Consider the following 19,956-nt stretch of genomic DNA (forward strand, 5'->3'; position numbering starts at 1 on the left):
CAGCTTCTCCGAATGTGGCTCGTTTCACAAAAAGAGTGGGAAAGAGAGAGAGCCTTCCAGATAACCGCAAAAGTGCTGACAAATGACATTGAGGTAAGTGATCCCCTAAGGTTAGTAAGTTCCCCTGCTTGCTAACAACAAGAACCTTTGAGGCCTCTGGGAGCCCAAAATCCTGCATGATGGATCTTCAGTCCCAGGTGGGCTGTTTCCGGAGAACCGCCTGAGAGGCGGATCCTAACCTCGAAGCGTGGCAAATACACTAGCATCGAGCTACTTGGTTGTCTTTACACGATTGCTTGATCCCTTTTCCACTACTCTTAAAGGAAAAGTTCAGGATTCAATTTCATCCTAAAGACCTGCAGGGAGAAAACAAGGGACTTACTATCCAGTGTTGGGAATATCCTGGAAAACCATCAAGACACCCCATCACCTCGAGGGCCTCCTTTGTCCTGCAGGCACCAGACCACTTTAAAATTGGCTCACTCCTCGGCCTCCTGGCTCCTCACTCCTGTGACACCCTGCCCACCATCCGTCAGGCCGCGGCCAGCTCATCTATTGGTCTGTTCTGTATAAAAGGTGAGCAAAACATGAGAAACCCAGAAATGAAGAGAAAATACCTATTTTCTTTTTATATTTTCTTGGGCACTTTTTCTCCTTGTACATCTATGTCTCCTTCCTCTCCTCTCTTTCTCCCTTTCTCTCTCCCTCTTTCCTTCCCCAGTTTAGCCGTTTCTGAATTCTAATACCTTAATTATGTCACACAATTCGTCTCTTGCATCTTTTTTTCCTCAGTGGCCCTGTTTTTCTGCTTTTTTTTTTTAAGTAAAGATAATAACACCAAATCATCTTAAAGAGACATTAAAGTGGATAAAATGTTTTGACGGTGTCTGATTTAAATCGCTGAACAATTGGACATATTAGCAATGCTTCTTCTATTACCCAGTTTTCTTCAGGAGAAAATTGCACTATTATTATGGTGCTAAGTGACTTTTGAATTTCTCTAAGAGAGATAACTTTGCGGAGGTTTTTCCAGCTTTCATAATAGGACTTCTGTCTGCTCTCCAAGTACATGTGAATAACTGTCAACATCAGTAACTGTAAAGAATTTTAAACATCCCATCTTGGGCTGAAATGAACCAGGGCCTCGGTCCAAGTTAAGCCAGCAGGTGTATCATGGAGGACAGGGCAGCTCTATGTGTGCACAATTCTGCGTAGATCAGGTGTAGCCAACAATACTTGGTCCCAGTTTAGTGACATCTCATGCCTGCAAACCGCTCTTTATTCTCTTAGATACTCAGAAAATATTTACTCAGTGACTTCCCATGTGTCAAGCACTGTTCTGCTGCTAGCGACAGAGATATTCACATAAGAGAAGTGTGTTAAAAGGATTTGGAGGTGTGTGCGAGGGGGTAGTCAGTCAAAAAGGGAAAAAAAAGAAAACTATTTAGCAGAGCCAGAATAGGCATGATAGTCCCTTGAGATATGAGGAGACAGTTTATTAAGAATACATACTTTTACCAAGCCAGGAAAAAAAGCAAATTAAGGAAGAACTAAGGGACCATTTCCATAAGAGAAGAAACATGCCAAAGAGGGGTCTCATAGGAAGAAAGGAATTTGAATTCGATTATTGTTTGACTTGTTCTTCCTTTAGCCTACTTTATTTCTTGGAAATATTCCAAGTTCAAGTTCTCCAATACTCTTTGTTAACAAGAAATGTCATACCTCATTATTCACTTTTACTCTTTTTTTTGACCAAATAAGCATGGTAAAGAGAGTGAGAACATGATTATTAAACACCTGGTAGATGCCAGAAACTAACATGACACCAAGTTAGATGTCTATTTAATACTTACGAATGTTGGTCAGTTAGTTTTGAGATGAGGGACCTGAGCTTAAGAAATGTACCAGTTGCTTGGGTCGCTGAAAGTCGTCGAGCTGGGCTTCAAGCCCAGGTCTGTGTGACTCCCAAGTCCTTGTGTGTTGTGGGGCCAGGCTGCCTTCCACGGAACGGCTCGCGTGGGAGTTTCCACAATTACTGTACATTCACACAACGAACAGCAAATCATTACCATCTAGGTCTACATGTGTCAGTTAACATCAGCAATCACGCAGTTACTGATGTTCCCATAACAATAGTTACCTTCCCATTGCCCCCAGAGTGGCTCACTGCAGGATGGAGCTCCAACAGAGAGAGCAGGATAGCAGAGCAGTAAGATCCGGGCACTGGCGTCAGACAGACCAGGATGCAAATTCCAACTTTCCTAGTTTTACTCAAGCTGGCCAAATGGTTTTACATCTCTGCCTCAGCTCTCCTATCGGTAAGATAGTGACAATGACAGGAAAGTCTGCCTCAGGTGATCTTTCTGAATAGAAAAGGAGATCATTTTATGCAGAGCATTTAACATGGCGCCTGGCATGTAGAAATTACTCAGTAAATGTTTGCTCGTATGCTCCTCATCTCATCAGACAGTCTTTAATGCATCCAGTAACTGAATTAGTGTCACATCAAAATATAGCCAGCCTCTTCAACCCCTATCAGGTCCTTAAACTCTTACCTATGTCTCCCTTTGTTGCTTTTAGGTATTCACCTAGAAATGGACAGACTGCAGAGTTTGCAACAAGGACTGCAATGTGATGATGTGCAGGTCCAGATCAAGATTTCTTCTAAAATAGCAAAGGTAATAGAAATGTAGCCCTGGCCAAGGGATATAATGATGATCCTGGGTTGATTTCCAAGTGAGTATGCTGCATACACCCACATTGCCAAGGAGGGGAACAGTCTAGCCATTTGAGCCAAATGAAAGTCCTTTGTCCTGTATTTATGAACTCTGGGTGCATGTCCAGTCAATGCCTGCTGCTGATCATTTCATACTCTGAGAAACCTTGTGAACCAAGTGGCCTTCTCCAGGTTGAGGAAGGCAGTGGGGAGGAGTAGAAGGAGCAAGGACTTTGGGAGTCAATCTGATAGACTCTTTGTGCACTGCTCAAGACTCAGAATCCTCACATTCAAAAAAAAAAAAGTACCTAAGCTACCTCTCAGAGTTGTGAGGATTGGTAGGTCATTTATTTCCACACCTAATAGGCCCTGTGCACCTACCATATAGCAGACTTTGTTTCAAGCTGCAAGAATAGAAAAATACAGAATTCTGTTGAGCATGCATCTGAGTAGATGAAGTCAGCTAAATAGATATCAGGTAGTCATAATAGAGAAAAATAAAGTCAAGTAAAAGAACAGAGAAAGGGAAAAGTAATTCCCCAGAGAAGATCACTGTGCAAGAGTGAACCATGGAGACATCTGGAAAAGAATGCTCCAGACTGAGAAGAAACAGCCCAGGGCTAATTCAGGCACCTTCCAGGCCTTGTTAAGGACCTTGGCTTTTACTCCGAATGAAATCCAAAGCCAGCAGAGGTTTTTGAGCAGAAGAGTCAGGGCCACTATGTACAATTGTGCCAACTGTGACATATACAAGGGCCCCCCTTCTGTGAGGTGGCCTCGTTCCTAAAGTAGACACTGCAGATTTGTGTGTGTTGTGGCAGCTATCCACAGTTGGCAGTAGAGGGCCCAACAAAATCAGTTATTATGAGAAGTGAACTATCTTGAGGGCAGAACACCTTTTCCTAATTTGTAAAAACCCCTTATGGGCTAGTGATGATTCTGCAAGGAGAACCATCCTATATTTCTAAATGATTATCTGGTTGCTGTTTTTAGATTAGAATAGAGGCTGGCAAGAGTGAAATTAGTGAGCCCAGTTTGGAGGAAACTACAAAAATCCAGATATGAGGTTATGTGACTTAGACTAAGGTGGTAACAGCAGTGACAATGAGAAAGTGATCAGAATATGGGAGAGAAGCAAGTTGGGAATCTGGAGGGAACACATGCCGAACGCCTAAGAAAGTGCCTGACACATGACAGGTAGTCGAAAACATGAGGTTTTTTTCTTCCTTTCTTCCCAAACGAACATCTACCCCAGTGTGACTTAAAAAAAAAAAAAGATGAAAGAAAGAAAAAGAAGACAGATGGCCATTGAGTTTGTACCCCAGGCAGGCGGTCAGTGTTACATAAAACAGACAGGCTAGTCTAGTCCTTTGATCCTGGAACCATGATAACTACAAACTGTCTGGGACATGCGACTGCTCCTGAAAAAGAACTCATTTCCTCTCAAGAATGGTTTTTACCAAGTATCAATCATGAGGCCATTTAATACAGGGAAAGTCAGTTGTCAATAGGAATGTTTTCATACCTACAAACTCTTAATCATGACCACCTTGCTAAGTTAAAGTCCCTGATAATGCTCCTGGAATTCATTCAAACTGCTAACTTTTCACCTCTCTGTCTGCCTTTTTATGAACATGTACACACACACATACATGCACACACACACCTGCACATGCATGATACACACTGCTATCAACCAAACATATAGTTCTTGCATGTAGAAACAAAAATTGCAAAGTTCTTATTCTCTTGACCTTTTATCGACTACTCTTAATATTGAAACATGGGAGAACAAAAGACAGAGCTGATGATAATTCATACTCTGTATGGAAACTGAGGCACCAGTATTTAGCATAGCATTTAGTACATGGTGATAGATTTTCCTGAATTCTCAAGCCTTAGCTATTTTTTGGCAGATGCAAGACTTATTTCTATGTTATAAGAAATGTGCATAAAGTACTTTGCAATCTATAAATTACTATATAAATATTATGCATTAGTTTTCCTTTATGGAGTATACTGTAACCTTAGTTTGGACAGGAAATTGCCTCAGCATGCCTAGGATTCCTGAAATATGAAACGATAAAAAAGCAACTCCAGGAAAAGTTTGCTTAGAGTTAAAGGGTCATGTGTCTGTCCTATTTTAGTACTTCCTCTAGTTTCTATGGCTCCAGTCATATACTCACTATCTGGCAAGCCCACTGGTCTCTGGTATCTTGACACAAAGAGTAACAGCATTTTGTAGGTGTCCAGATATGAAGTGAGGTGGTTGATAACATGAGTTTTTCTGGCACGTTCTCAGATTGTTAGTAAACTCATCCCAAACGAAGAAATCATCATGTTCCTGGAGGAAACCCTGGATGGTCTGGAGACCCTCAACCCTCCATGTGTTACAGCCTGTGGCATATGGATGATTGCTATCCTGAAGGAACAGGGAGCTGCTTTGGAAGATCAGGTGACCTGACAACCAGTTCGACAGCTGAGCAGAATTCTAACACTTATGAAATGCCAAATGAGAAGACAGTCACCACTTCTCACTCTGTCCTCTGATGGGCAATAGGCAAGAGAATACACACCCTTGAGCGGCCCCAGCAGAGCCCCAAGTCATAGATTAACACCCAGCCTCATGTCGAGTGTCTCTCTCAAGCTATCTTAATTGCCCTTCTGGTCTGTGACCATAAAATTTTCCAAACTGTCACTTGCTGGCCAGAAGAAGCAGCTCTAAACCAAGGGCATTTGGATTCTGAGAGACTGAGCTGTTAGTTCTACGAGGACAAGTGATCATGTAAATGCCTTTGAGATGGCCATTTATGGCCAGTAGAGTTTCTAACCCCGCTGCCACTCTGCAGGCTGCTCTTCTGTGTACCTCAGAATTTTTTTCTGGGGAAGTGACTGAGAGTCAAGTTCTCAATCCTTCCTCCCAATTGGAGAGGGAAGCAGAGGAAGAGCATTTAAATTAAGGAAGCTTGGTTAAGAGTTCCAAACGAAGATGCTCTACTCTCTCTCTCTTAAAGTCAGAAACAGAATATAAACAAGACAAAGGTTAATAAGAAGGAAAAGAATCTTTAACTCAATGAAGATATCTCAAGGAGAGTAGGAGAAAGAAGTTATCAAGGTCCCCACAGCTCAGAGTCAGCCACCCTAAATTATTCTCCAAAATATGAATTTTAGAAATGACCTTTGTGCTAATTACTTTCCAATCAGTTAAAAAAAAAAAAAACATTTGTTTAGTACATACAATTGGCAGACACTGGGCTAGGCATGGGAGCATCAAAGGTTAATAAATGTAAAATGTTCACATATTTGTGTGTTTGGCATAAAAGGGAGTTACACAGTAGGTAAAGTCTTACGAAAGGAACTTACATGCTCTCCAAGAATCACTGAAATGAGTAGCAATCATGTTAAGCTTAATTAAAAATGTCTATCCAAAATAAGCAAGAGAAACATCTGCTGGAAGCAAAGTTACTTTCGCTTAGAGACATGCCCTTCTCTATGTCAAAGATACAAAGGTACACTATTCCTCCACGCTAGCCATAGATTAACATCCAAATTCAGAAAGGTGGGCTTCAGTCCACTTTGAGATCTAGCTTCATCTTTTCTATTAAATTATCTTCCCTTCATCACCCTTGTTCTTCTGTGCCCCAAACTGGACCATTCTCCAATTCCAGAAACCTTTTCTACATTTGCTTGTGCCCATGCTCTCATGCTATTTTTTTATATAGATTTTATTTTTCACAGCCATTTTAGGCTCACAGCAAAATTAAGCAGAAGGTAGAGTTCCCATATACCTCCCGTCCTCACACACTCACATCTTCCTCTACTATTGACATCCTGCACCACCAAGGTACATTTGTTAAAATTCATGGACCTACATTGACACATAATATAGTTTACATTAGGGTTCACTCTTGGTGTTGAGGAATGTATAATGACATGTATCAACATTGTTGTATTATGCAAAATAGTTTCACAGCTCTAAAAATCCTCTGAGCTCCAGCTAGTCTCATGGTTTTTTTTTTTAAATTTTATTTCTTTACCTCTGTTCTTTCAGATAAGGTTGTCTTTCCCATCATCTCCACCTTGTCTTCTGAAGTTGCTATATATATTTTAAGACCCGGACTAGATGTCCCACCAAAGTGATCTCAGTTATTTCTGGATTCTTGTCAGTCCTGTGTGCCTCTTGTATACCATTTCCCAGAAACTGTCGAGAGCACAGGCCCTTGAGGACATGGCCAATATTCTTTATTAGTCCACCCATTTCTTTTGAGATAGGCTACATCTTATTCATTTTGGGTAAGTTTCCCTCAGTGCCTAACACAATATCCAGCATAATGCAGCCTTTCACTAAATATCTACTACATTTACTTAAGAATAAATACCCAGTTCATCAATAATTCTCCTGTATAAGATGTTGGCCATGTGTAGAATTGGTTATTTAACACTTTTTTATAATTCATCAATCACCCGCACACAATATGCTAACCATACTTGCCCCACGCCTTTTACGTGAAGAGAATATGGCAACTTAATGTTTGATTTTGATTTTTTTTTTTTAGCTGTTGGAGGTCTTGAGCATAATTTACTATCACATGCCTGTCCTCAGACAAAAGGAAGAAAGTTTTCAGTTTATGCTAGAAGCCATCTCCCAGATAGCCAGCTTTCACATGGATCCAGTTGTTACCAACTTGTTACAGAAGGCTCTGCCCTTTGACAGGTAGATTCTAACCGAACTGGTCCCTTCTCTCAGGGAAGACCACTCTGCAAGGTGTCGGGGAAGGATTATTGTTTGAGAGAAAGATAGCAAATAAGAGTTGACTGTATCTCACCTGAATAATAATTTAGAAATTGGTGTCTGAATCACAATATTTTTCAATTGTTTACTTATATATGTATGTATGTATGTATGTATGTATGTATGTACTTACGTACATATGTATACATGCATGCATGTATAGATATATGCCCATTGAACAATAATGAGTTTTTTTTAATATACCATAGAAATAATTCTCCTCTTTCTGGTTGCCTAATTATACACCTATTTGACAGGTTTATGTCTTGATGGACATTAACAAACCTTAGTAACCCAAGGCCAGAAGTCTGGATTGTTAAATAAAACATCCTTATTATTCACAGGCATGTTACCATGTCCATCTGTCCTTGAAATTCTAATTAGTCATAATGTGGTTTTAGAGTGAGTCAGATGGAAAAGCTCAAAATCCAAGGAGTTGTCCCTTATCGGCTTCCTGCCTTGCCACCCTAGGGACACAAAGACATTGTGGAAGGCTTTGGCGGAGAACCCAGCCTCCAGCAATAAAATCTTGCGAGCCTTAATAGACAAACTGGAGAACGGGCTAGAAGAAGACCTGGCTGGCATGGATGCAATTGCAGTGAGTTGGACAACCCGTCACATGCCTGAAATTGTGCCCCGCGCCGTGATTGTTCCCACCTGGGACTTGGTGATATAGTATTAATCACACTTCCCCTCTCATGCCCTGATTTTAAATCAGCTCCACTTCATAATAGACAAAGATGGCAATAATTTTGTCTGTGGCTGACTATTTTTAAAAGGAAATTTCTCATCAGCACAAAGAAAATCTGTGTATCTGTATTTCCAAATTAGTCTTCAAGATATCCAAACTACCTTTTTTCTTGAAAGACCCCAGTGCTGGAAAAGATTTTACTTTACCTGACTGGTGCCCCTTGGAGTTTGAAGTCACCCAACATGGTAGGCCTGAGACTGACAGTCTAAGTTGAGAAGTTTCCAGAAAAATAAACTCTCCCTTTTCTATGTTTTTACCATGAGCATGGTCAACTTGGAAAGCAATCATCTGGGGAGAAAACAAACTTGGAGATCAGCCCACTGAGAAGACGTCCTTGGAGGGAGGGAGCCTGCCTGACCGCAGGTCCTTTCTCCCCTCAGGTGGCCTGTGCTATCCATGAAGTGCTATCAACAGGCATCCCTGTCACAGGCTTGTACCCGGAGCTGTTCACTCTTCTCCTGAAGCTGATCAGCTGCACACTGGGCCAGAAGATGCCCACTTCTGGCTTGAGCCACAGGCGGCGGGTGATGCAGAAGGGAGAAAGGCAGCAGATGGCAGACCCCTGCAGGTAAACGGGAGGGCCTTCCGGAGCTGTCCTGATCCCAGGCTAAGGGAAGGACTGTGGAAGTCAAGGGCTGCACCTTCTGTCATGGCTTCAATTACCCGTGAAGAAACAAAGCCGCACCATTCTTTAGCCTTGGAGCAATGATTCCCTGAGACAATACCCAGTGTAATAGCCCAGAATGGTCACATAATAAATAAGCAGGTATTTCTTCTCCTCTGTAAGGCCCACTCTATTTGTTTTGTTTTCTTTCATTGAGACCTTTCAGGGGAAGCTGGAATTCTATAATAGTCAAGAAGAAAATTAAAATAAATACCATATTTCATCAATTCTAAGACTTTGCCAATTGCAGGAAGCGATCTTATTTTATGCACCATTAAGAAAGAAAAAAAAAGATTTCTAATTAAGCCATGAAATAATGCTTTCTTTTACATTAAAATTTTTATTTTATATTATCCAAAGAGCTGTTTTAGAATTATTAGGCATACATTTTTATCCAATATCACATTGCTCCGTTTCCCTGCACTCTGCATAACTTTTCAATCCAACATCAAATCAACTTTTCAAAAGACAGTTCAGGCAGTAGTCAGGTACAATACATGTAGTTTCAATAATACATGTAACTTTACTAAAATGACAACAGTATAAAGAGCCATAGCTAAATCCACACACGTATATGTACATTCACAGGGCAATAGCGACTACATCACAACTACTGGCCAACAGCTGTAACACACTACCTGTCGTGAGGTGCATCCTGATTTCTGAGGTGCTGTTTCAGAATTAGGGAAATATATTTTTTTGCTCTTTTCATCCTTAGGGCTTTATTTTCTCATGAGAGATTGACAAGATTTTGTAACATTATTTACCAGCTCAAATGATTTCGATGTCCCCTTTGACCCCAAAACTAAAGTATGAGGTCAGGTTGCCTGCGTTTTCTTTGCACAGCATCCCTTAATCCAGGAGTGAGGGAACATGGCGAGAATCAGGAAGAGGGAACTTGGGAATTCACCATTCCCTCTATGGGGTCCACTGACTTTGTGATGGCGACTGTCTCCTTCAGGCTCTCAACCACAACTCTGAAGTGTGTGCAGGCCCAAGCCATGAGAGAAGGCCTTGCCAAAGAATCTGATGAGGGAGACAACTTATGGGCACTACTCAACAACTCCAGTACCCACCACATAGGAGTATGTGCGCTGGCCAGGTACTGTGCAGATATTCTAGAACTGGATACAAAGAAAATTAAAACAGAGTGAAAATGCAATGCAGGCAAATTAAATGAGGGCAACAAATCCACCAAGGACTTATAGTCAAGGAGAAGAAACAGGGAACAAAGAGCAAAGGGGGTTGGGAAGAAATGGTTGGGTCAGCTCAAAACTCACCACCCCCTCAAAATATAGTGATAAAGTTACTAGATTTAGGCAAACTACACTGAAATTGAGCATTCGGTAGCCAAATATAAAGTTTAAGCCTTCGTGCTCTTTGCTCGAACATTCCTTTTAAGAGAACTGGTTTTCCTGATAGAGAAATGGACTAATATGTCCTCCATTGTCTCTGCTACAACTGGAGTCTGGTGTTTTCTAGGAGCATGGCAGTGTGGCAACATGGAGTCATACTGGACATCATGGAGCACCTATTCTCATCTCTCACCTCCTCCTCGGAGAACTATCGAATAACCGGCACGGCCTTCTTCTCTGAGGCAAGGGAGAGCAGCCAGGACAGCAAGCTCGCTGCGTCCCCTGGGGGCATCTCTCTCAGGGTCAGGTGTTCAGTAAGAGCTGGAATTGCAGAAGAGGGACCTTCAAGGGGAGTTTTGGTAGTGGAGAGATCCAGCTACTGCCGGAGACGTGGTCCCTGGGCAGGGAGTGAAAAAAGAAAAAGAACCCACCCTCCACCTGTTCCTTCCCTCTGGTCTGCAGAAGTCAACCTCCTAGGAGAGAGAAGGGTGGAGAATAAACATGAGAGGGACAAAACAAAAAGTAACCAACGAGCGTGTTACTGTCCCTTCACACGTGGGATAAAGGCAATGGCAGGTGATCCAAGAAGGAGCATTGGCAGTCACTCCTGTTTTCCCTGCCACATTTTTCTGCTTAGACTAGATGATGATCTTCTTAACTGGGTATTCTGTTCTCACCACCACATAACCTTGACCTGCGGGATGCTGACAGCTAGAGCTCAGTTTCTGCAAGACCTGCTCCTTCCCCAGAGGGCTTCTTCCCCCTCCTCACCACTAGCATCTGGGCCCCATTCTTTATTTTAGTTATGCCGCCTTTGGCACTCTCCTGAAGGGAAGCCACCCCTTATCTAAAGGTGAGGAGTGTGTCGATTTCAGCTCATGAAGGAGCCGATCCTTTGGAAGCACGGGAACCTACGCGAAGTGCTGATCTTGATGGATCAGAGTGCCTGGGACTCCAATTCCATTTTGAGGCAAATGGCCATCCGAGGGCTTGGTAATGCAGCTTCTGGAGCCCCTCACAAGGTAAAAGGAATTTTAAGTAGAGTTTGAAATATTTATTTACTAACCCACACTTTATTGCTGCAGAGATTAAGTGGAAATCCAAATAAATTGAAGCAATGGCTCTTGAGTTAAAGTACGTGTGGCCCTAACACAATTTCAATCCCTTTGTCTGAGGTCTCCTACCCTGTTCCAGATACACATAGAACAATATTTGAGATTAAGAAACCTTATTTCAAAACAGGTGAAGAAGCATAAGCAGATAATATTGGAATCCATCATTAGAGGTCTGTATCACCTGGCCCGCACCGATGTTGTCTGTGAAAGCCTGAAGTCTCTAAAAAAGATCTTGGAGCTGCTCACAGATCGAGATGTGAGCTTCTATTTCAAAGAAATTGTACTGCAAACGAGAACCTTCTTTGAAGATGTAAGTGAGCTTGTCAGGGGTTTTCTCTCCCCATACGTGAGCGAACAGGAAGAGGTCCAGATGCAGTGCTTGTAGCAGACTATATTGCTGTCCTACCCATAATTCTCAGCCTGCATCAGAGGTCACCTGCCACAGAGGTCACCTGCCACAGAGGTCACCTGCACAGAGGCCAACAAAGAGTTCCTGTGCAAGATGTTGCCTTCTGTGTCTCTCTGTCTAAGGGTACTCTCTGGCCTGGGAATTATAATTGATCTGAACAAGGTGAGCCAGACTTGATGGGGAAGAACGCTCAAATGATAAATAGTTTGTAGCAAACTCTCCAGTGTCCTCACCCTGTAGAAATATTAAGCTCCATCTTCCCACCTGGGTAACACACATACTCATTAATATCCCCTTTTGCAGCTTTCCTCTCACCCCTATCTTATTCACACTCCTCATCATGCTTCCTGGACTCACCTCCCACATAACCTACTTTCACCTAAAGCCTCATCTCAAAGTTTGTTTTGGGGGGAACACAAATTACGACGGTGCTCAATACAGGACTAGGGCCCAAGTCAAGACACTCCACCTCCAACACTATCATTTCCACATCCAAGATTCAAAGACACAACGTGTTTGTGTGGCTCATTTCATCCAGGAGTCAGTATAAACTACTGCTCCTGGGCCAAAGCCAGCCCAGGGCATCTTTTTATAAATTAAGTTTCATTGGAAAACAGCCACGCTCATTGATTGCATATTGTCTGTGGCTGCTTTCACACTTCATCTGCAGAGCCGATCAGTTGTTGCAGAAACCAGATGGCCCACAAAGTCTAGATTATTTACTGTCTGACTTTTTTTAGGGTAAAAGTTCATCAACCCCCGGATCTAGGTCCACAGCCTTAATCTCAAAAAATATCAGCAGGGGTCCTGGGTAAGGGAAGGTCATTTTCCTTTATAATTTCTGGGAAACTAAAGTGTATTTATTTTTGTCATCAGTGTAAAAACCTACCTCACATCTAACTTAAATCTTGTGTGTGTGTGTGATCGAACCTGTTTTGTCACACACGTTGTATTGTCAGAGGAGATGGAAAACTAGTTGTCTCCCCCAGTGCATCCTTCCGAAACAGTAAGGCTTTATTAAATTACCTATTTACCTCTAGTCTCCAGACTGGAAAGTCTCCCTTTCCTTCATTATTCATCGTAAACCTAATTTTTCAGCTCTTTAAGTATTTTACAAGCCAATGACTGTGTTGTATCTCTAAATGAGGCTTAAGAAGTAGTAAATAGAATCTAAAGAAAAATCTCTCAGGTCCACTTTTCCTATTCATTTACTCCTTTTTTTTTTTTTTTTTTTTAAATCTTACCCTTTTTTCCTGACTCTTTGGCAGTTGATTGCCCATACAGGCCTCTGGACTTTAATCTGCAATATATGCCCACAGTCAATTATTCTCCATTTTCATATTTTTCAGATGCCCTGTGTTCTCATGCTAACCTAAACCTGGCCTTTGAAAGCAGCTTTTTACTTGTTTGCAGCTACTTTCTTCAGTGTATCAATATTACTTTTTATTCTCATTATGTCCTCAAAAATGTTTACTTGGCTCCCACTTCATTTACTGTCTTCTGTAAAGTAACAAATGTTGTTTTCTTTTTCATTACACAGATAAGAGGGAGCCCCATCTGTTTGTTAGGTTTTCCTGGGTTGTTGTTGATACTGTGATAATAATTCACTTGGATCTCAGCTTCTAACAACCACAGGTCCACCTTGTGGTCGAGATAATGTTTCTCAGTCTTACTGCAGAAGAAAAGAATCTGAAGTCTTGCTGGTTGTTGGATTAGGCCTTTCTCATATCTAATAGGTATCGATTCCATCACATTTGCATAAAAGTAGAGTTTGATAAACTTGGGTCTTAGCAATGACATGCTACTTATTTTCCAGTAATGCTCTTTCTGCAAATATATTTAACTATACTTTATGAAAACCCTGTAGTTTTCTATAGATTAAGCATAGAATTCATAATCTCCAAATTCCCTCCTCCACCTTTTTCTCAATATTTAAGTACCTCTTTGGGATCCTCAAAATATGGCAACACTTCAGTGAAATGGTAAAAGAGAAAACATGGCGGCCACCCCTTGCTCCAGGCCCTGTTTGATACTATGTCCCACTCCATCGCCCTGAGCACTTTGCTCTCTGTGACTCCATTTTCTCAACTCAAAACAAGGACATTAAACTCTAATGTCTCTCCCAGCACTCAAACATTTTCACCACTTCTCTCTTCTGCTTTTCCATCATCCCAGTAATTGGTTGATTCTTCCTTAACCTATCATTAGGTCATCGATTTTGGAAAATTCAAAAGATTATTTTTAAGTAAGGAGCTCTGTACCTTTTGAGTACTTTGTTACTAGTTTGCTTTCTTTTTCTAAAAAGATACCTTTTAAAAAATATATCCTGACCTCATTCTCAATATTTTTAAAGAATGTTTCTACTTCCATTTCTATCATATGAAGTCACGACTCATGTATTTATTTAATTTTTCTGGCTTTTTCCCAAAAAGCCATTTTAATTTTTTTAGAAGATCTTATTAACTTCCTTGTTCATGACATTTTTGTTTATATGCCTACTTCTTATACATTTAATTTTGCCATCACAATTAACTACTTTATCTTCTCCTTTGTTGGCCCTTGTTTATTTCTAATCTAAATAATATTATGATGCTCAGAATAAATTTTCCCTTTATCCTTCTGCCTTTGTATAGCATTTTAAACCAGTATTTTAAATTAGACCTGAAAAAAAAAAAAAAGAAAATTCATCAGAGTTTGTTAGAACTCTGAACCATATTAACAAAGTATCTGAGACAGCAGAAGGCTGTATTTCTCCACTACCTTACCCTTTGGTTCATTGTGTACCATCCAGGACAACAAGCAAGGAAGTTCCAGAACTTACACATACGCAAGAATAGGGCTAAGCACTTGTTTGTTGATCCTCTCTCTCTGAATCTCAAAGCCCAAATTTCTGAACTCCCTGTGATCCCTTTAGAAAGTATTTAGGATCTTGGAGAAGAGTCCTAGGCCTTGGACAATTTAGATTAGAGGCCCCATAACTCAAAGTTAATGGTGCAATCAGGCTAATTTGTGTAAATACAAAAGAAGCAAGAATCCTCCTCCACTTTCTACTGCCAGCACTCTCTGTTTATCATTCTTGTGGTCACCTTTCCCCATTAGCTACTCAAAGGCAGAAACCAAGACTCCAGTTCTCTGGTATCACTTAAACCCTGGACCCACAATCATTCAAACTTGCATAGTGTGGGTAAGAGCTGCTGGGAAAGGGAGAGTATTCTTGGGTCACAGAAGGGCTGTGGCTGGAGTGCACCAGTATTTGGGTTCCAGCCTTCCTTGGTTGAAGTTGGGCCAACCAGGTTGGGAACGGGGGGGGGGGGGGCACGGCGCTGGCTGGAAACGATCTGAAAAGGAGACTCACCCACATCACGCATCTGTTGCCACAGGAGCAGGATGATGTGAGACTGACTGCCATCTTCTTATTTGAGAATCTGGCATCCCTAACAGGAAGAAGGTGGAAGATTTTTTTTGCTGAAGAAATTAAAAAGAGCATGATTTCATTCCTTCTCCACCTCTGGGATCCCAATCCCAAAGTTGGAACTGTAAGTGGCCCTTGCACAATCGCCTGCATCTCCTCCTCGCCCCGTGGCTGAGAAGTGCCAGTACACCTGGCATGGCTGGACTACAAGCCAGAACGGAAGTCACCACTCTCAGCTGAACCTGAAATCCTGGGTTCTTTCTTGCCATGTCTTCCTGAGTTTGCTCTCCATCCTTGAAACTGGAAAGATGCCATTGCTGACTATAAAGCCCTTTACATCACTTAGTTCTGGGGCTCCTTTCCCAACACTAGTCAGCGCTTCTTCCCCTCTGGACGGGAATCGGCAGTTTGGACTGTGACGCAGGAAACTCTTGTGTTTTAGGCTTGCCGTGATGTCCTCATGGTCTCCATTCCTTTTCTGGGCCTCCAGGAACTCTATGGGGTACTAGATCATCTCCTTGATGGTCAAGATCTACCAAGAGCCAGGGATTTCTATAGGCAATTTTGTGCAAAACTGGTGAGTGTGTAGTAAATGCTGCCTAAAAAAAAAAAAAAAAAAAAAAAAATGCAGACAAGATTCTCAGCAAATCCTAGAAAGACAAACAACATGGCAGGGGATCTCTGCCCAGATGCAGAACTGTCTTGGGAGGATAGCAGTGATTCTTATATCCTGCCATATGACCCTATGCTCTTCTCCCAAATCCTGACTGGAATCTGTTCTCCAAGATTCCTAAAATACATATGTTATTAGCCCCGTAATCCCAGTACCTTTCTAATAAAATTTAGGTCAGAAGAGCCATCAGACATCTTCCAATAGAATAATTCATGGCGTTTAGATTTGCCTACAGGATGCTAAATTTCATAGAGGATCACTCTCCATTGCCCTCTTTGTAACACGTATCTTTTCTAGGCCAAGAAAAACCAGGAAATCCTGTGGATCCTCCACACACACTCATTCCCTTTCTTCAGCAGCAGCTGGGAGATTATCAGGAGTGCAGCCATCAAACTCACAGGTGAGGGCGCAGCCACATTCCTTGCTCAGGTGTGTCTGCTCCTTGCCACCTAGCTGTGCTTTGACTGGAAGCGACCCAGTGTGAACACTGGTTGACTGGTATGACCAAACACAGGGAAAAAAATTATGTCTTGCAACATCTCCCCTCAGAGGAAGCTGTTCTCTTTTGTGAATGAAAACTTTTAACATCTTCTCACTTTCCAACACTCACTTTCCTACCGTCAGACCATTCTCCGTACTGGGCCCTTTATGCTTCTTCTGGTTCCAAGTCGCCGCTCCTTCTTTTCCTCAAGTTTTTGCTCCAAGCCTGCATCCCCGCTCCTAAATGTTTTCCTTTGCATCATCCTTTAACACAAAGCATAATAAGTCTTCTAAACGCAGGTCAAGCCAAGAGCTTCAGCAGCAATATGATACAAGTGGAAAGTGTATTAGTTTGGGGCCCAGCAGACCTTGGCGTTGCTAGTGTAATTCTGGACAATTCACTTGACTTCTCAGTGTTGCCCCTTTGCTTGATCTATAAAATTCAAGAGGAAAGTAAGTGAGTCTCTGAGGATGCTTCAATTATGAAATTCTAGGTCTTATCATGATGCCCGTTCCAAATGATCAAGCCTTCAGTGAATATGTCCACTAGCTAGGCCCCTTTTAAGAGTGAGGAGTCCTCACTGGATCATGTTTGTGATCCCTCAACTACACTATAAACTTTTTGGATGCAGGGTCCATATTTCACACACGTTTGAAACCCTGACGACAACTGGCACACCCCTCAGTAGGACACTCTGTGATCTTTGTTCAAATACACATTGAGTGAGTGACCTCTTCCAGACGTGGCACTCAAGACCCAAGAACCATGACACTCACATCACCCTGGGGGTGCAGGGAGAGTCATATAGTCTGCTCATTCAACTTCTGATCAGGTACAGAGTCTGACCTGATCCACTTTTCATGGCCTGTTGCTCTATAATGAAAGCATTTTTCTCCTGTTGAATTTAGACGCCATTGTTCTCAATCTGACCAACCAATACATGGAGTTAGTAGACAGAGAACAACTGACTGCACGTGAGTACCAATCCTAGTTTCTGCTGAGCATATTGATATATTCTTAAAGAAAGAGTAACTAATGCTGCTCCTAGTTCCACGTCAACCCAGAAATTAAAAAATAGTAATCCCCCATTATTGTCTTTGATGCTCCCTAGACACTAGATTCTCCAGAGTATAAAGCGAGCTCGAACTCCAACCCTTTGTGGGCATTATTCCAAACAGACTACAATTTTCCAATTGTCTATTGATTACAAGGTCAGAATCTTCTCTTCCCTTATGGCAATGTTACAATCCTACCCATCAGGGTAAAATGTGAGTGTGGGGACCTGAGCCTGCCTAGGGCTGACCCTCAGTGGGGAGCCTCACAGTGCTGCCCAGCTTGGGCCTTGGCTTTCCTCACTCACTGGACTTTGCTGTTCTTTCCATTTCAGGGCTCCAAACGCTTCGGCAAGACCCTTGTATCAGTGTCCAGAGAGCAGCCGAAGCAGCTTTGCAGACCCTCCTGAGAAAGTGTAAAGAGGCAACCATTTTTCTGTAAACCATCAGGAAATAAACTGCTAAGCTTTTTCTATAACTGACACCTGTCTTCATCCTCATAACTCACAAACTTGCTGGATGCTAAGGAGAGAGATGGTGCCTAGAATGGGGATCTTGACGTGGTGGCATATTCTTCCTCTCTTAAGATCTGCCTGGTGGCTTCTACTAGTAAAAAATAAACCCTACAAATTCACTTGAGGGATAACCTGCAATTCGAGCACATGGCTTTGAACAGGTTAGCCCTCTATTTTGGGAAGCTCAAATCCCAGCAGGTACTAAAAATAAAACTTCAAACAATTCTGCTGCCATTAAGAAAAGGGCCACTGCTATGTTCCACACATAGCCCTTTCTTCTCATATTTTTGCTAGCTTTGAGTTATTATCCACATTCTTTTCTTTCTTATAAGCAATCTTATGATAAACTTTAACCTGTCTGTTCTTCCTCAATTTGTAATTTATGTCAAGACCAGGCTAGGTACTTTTCTACACAAGTCCCTTTCTGACATCCTATTAAATGTCATGGTTTCCTCTCTGTTTTTATCCCAGAGCATTCCTCCCTTTGAATTGTGTGTGTGTGCATGTCCATGTATGTGTGCGTGTGTGTGTATGTGTTTATGTGTATGTGCTTACCTTCTTCATAGCATCTAAATCATAGCTCTTTACTTTTTACCGCAATACATTTATGAAAGGTTACATACATGAAATTATATACATAAAAAGAAATTTCTAACACAGAGCCTGGCACTCATTTAACAACACCATCATCATGATTATTCATTAATAATATTAAATTGATTACCCCTTTACAAATTCCTGTTACCTATATTCAGATCTCTTCATCTTCAGACTTTATTGGGAAGCATCTTTTGTTCCTACAAAATATTCTAAGGACCAAAGAAATCTTTTAGGTCAGAGATTTTAGGTAGAGTTCATTTATTCATTTATGGCACTATTATTGCCACTAGGGCTACAACTATTAGGAAAAAAAAAATTGTTTTATTCTACCCTCATGGAGCTTATATTCTATGATATTTGTGTATAAATTTCAGAGGATGGAACCAGCCTCCAAGGTGGTCCCCAGTGATTCTTGCCTCCTGGTATTCATGTCGTCCCTTCCTGCGATGAATAGAAAAATAGAAATGACCTCCACAATCAACACGATATTTCAAAAACGACAAAGTTTAACTTCCAGGCCAAGGTCAGAAATGGTATTGAACTAACTTGGAATCACTCACGCTGGGGGAAGCCAGCTGCAATGTCATGAGGATACTCAAGCAGCACAAAAAAAGAGTTCCAGGGTCAAGAACTGATGCCTCCTACAAACAACCAGAGCTAACTGCCAAGCATGTTAATAAGCCATCTTGTAAATGGATTCATGAACTCCTGTTAAAGTCTTAAGATGATTTATGTTTCAGCCAACACATTGACTGGAATTATGAGATAAAATACAGATGCCAAATTAAATTTTAACTTTGGGTAAACAATATTTTTTTTAGTAAAATACATCCTTATTATTACATGAGATAAACTTATACTAAAGAATTATTTATTGTTTATCGAAAATTCAAATTAAACCGAGCATCTCATATTTTTATTTGCTAAACCTTACAATCCTAGTGCAATCTAATGAGAGTCCTGAGCAGAAATCACTAAGCTACACTACTCCTGAATTCTTGAACCACAAAACTGTGTGAGATAATAAATCTTTGTGGTTTTAAGCCACTAATTTTCTAGGTAATTTGCTATGCACCAGTAGGTAGCTATTACACAGAGGGTTCATGATCCCACCAAAGTTGGATGGAAATTTCTCTGTATAATTGCATAGGTGCATTTTCTGGGTAATGGCTTTCATTAAATTCTTAATGGAGTCAGAAGTCATTCCCAAGCCTAACATATGAAACAGAGCAAGAAAAGAATGCAAAAGATATGGGCTTAGTTGACTTTTTAGGCAGTTTATTTTAAGCCAAATGACTTTTCAAAATGGCTTTGTCTAACAACTTTCTACATGGATGGAAATCTTCTGTATCTACACTGACCAATATGATAGCCACCAGCCACGTGTGGCAACTGCTACATGTCTATCTGAGGAATTAAAC

General features: G+C 41.4%; 1 protein-coding gene across 1 annotated transcript in view; it reads left to right on the forward strand.

Annotated features, from left to right (window-relative positions):
• The window catches only part of MROH2B (maestro heat like repeat family member 2B), a 54,315-nt gene extending 36,421 nt beyond the window's left edge, over positions 1–17,894 (forward strand). Inside the window, exons 27-42 of the mRNA XM_016147943.2 lie at positions 4–93; positions 456–576; positions 2,581–2,678; positions 5,019–5,171; positions 7,273–7,430; positions 7,980–8,106; positions 8,640–8,827; positions 9,885–10,025; positions 10,406–10,520; positions 11,154–11,300; positions 11,521–11,703; positions 15,183–15,338; positions 15,657–15,791; positions 16,185–16,287; positions 17,277–17,342; positions 17,756–17,894. Coding sequence (XP_016003429.2) covers positions 4–93; positions 456–576; positions 2,581–2,678; positions 5,019–5,171; positions 7,273–7,430; positions 7,980–8,106; positions 8,640–8,827; positions 9,885–10,025; positions 10,406–10,520; positions 11,154–11,300; positions 11,521–11,703; positions 15,183–15,338; positions 15,657–15,791; positions 16,185–16,287; positions 17,277–17,342; positions 17,756–17,862 — 2,088 coding nt within the window. The 3' untranslated portion in view covers positions 17,863–17,894. The remainder of the gene's footprint in view (positions 1–3; positions 94–455; positions 577–2,580; positions 2,679–5,018; positions 5,172–7,272; positions 7,431–7,979; positions 8,107–8,639; positions 8,828–9,884; positions 10,026–10,405; positions 10,521–11,153; positions 11,301–11,520; positions 11,704–15,182; positions 15,339–15,656; positions 15,792–16,184; positions 16,288–17,276; positions 17,343–17,755) is intronic.
• The last annotated feature ends 2,062 nt before the right edge of the window (positions 17,895–19,956 follow it).

This window comes from Rousettus aegyptiacus, unplaced genomic scaffold, assembly GCF_014176215.1.
Source record: "Rousettus aegyptiacus isolate mRouAeg1 unplaced genomic scaffold, mRouAeg1.p scaffold_m13_p_8, whole genome shotgun sequence".
Lineage (NCBI taxonomy): Eukaryota > Metazoa > Chordata > Mammalia > Chiroptera > Pteropodidae > Rousettus > Rousettus aegyptiacus.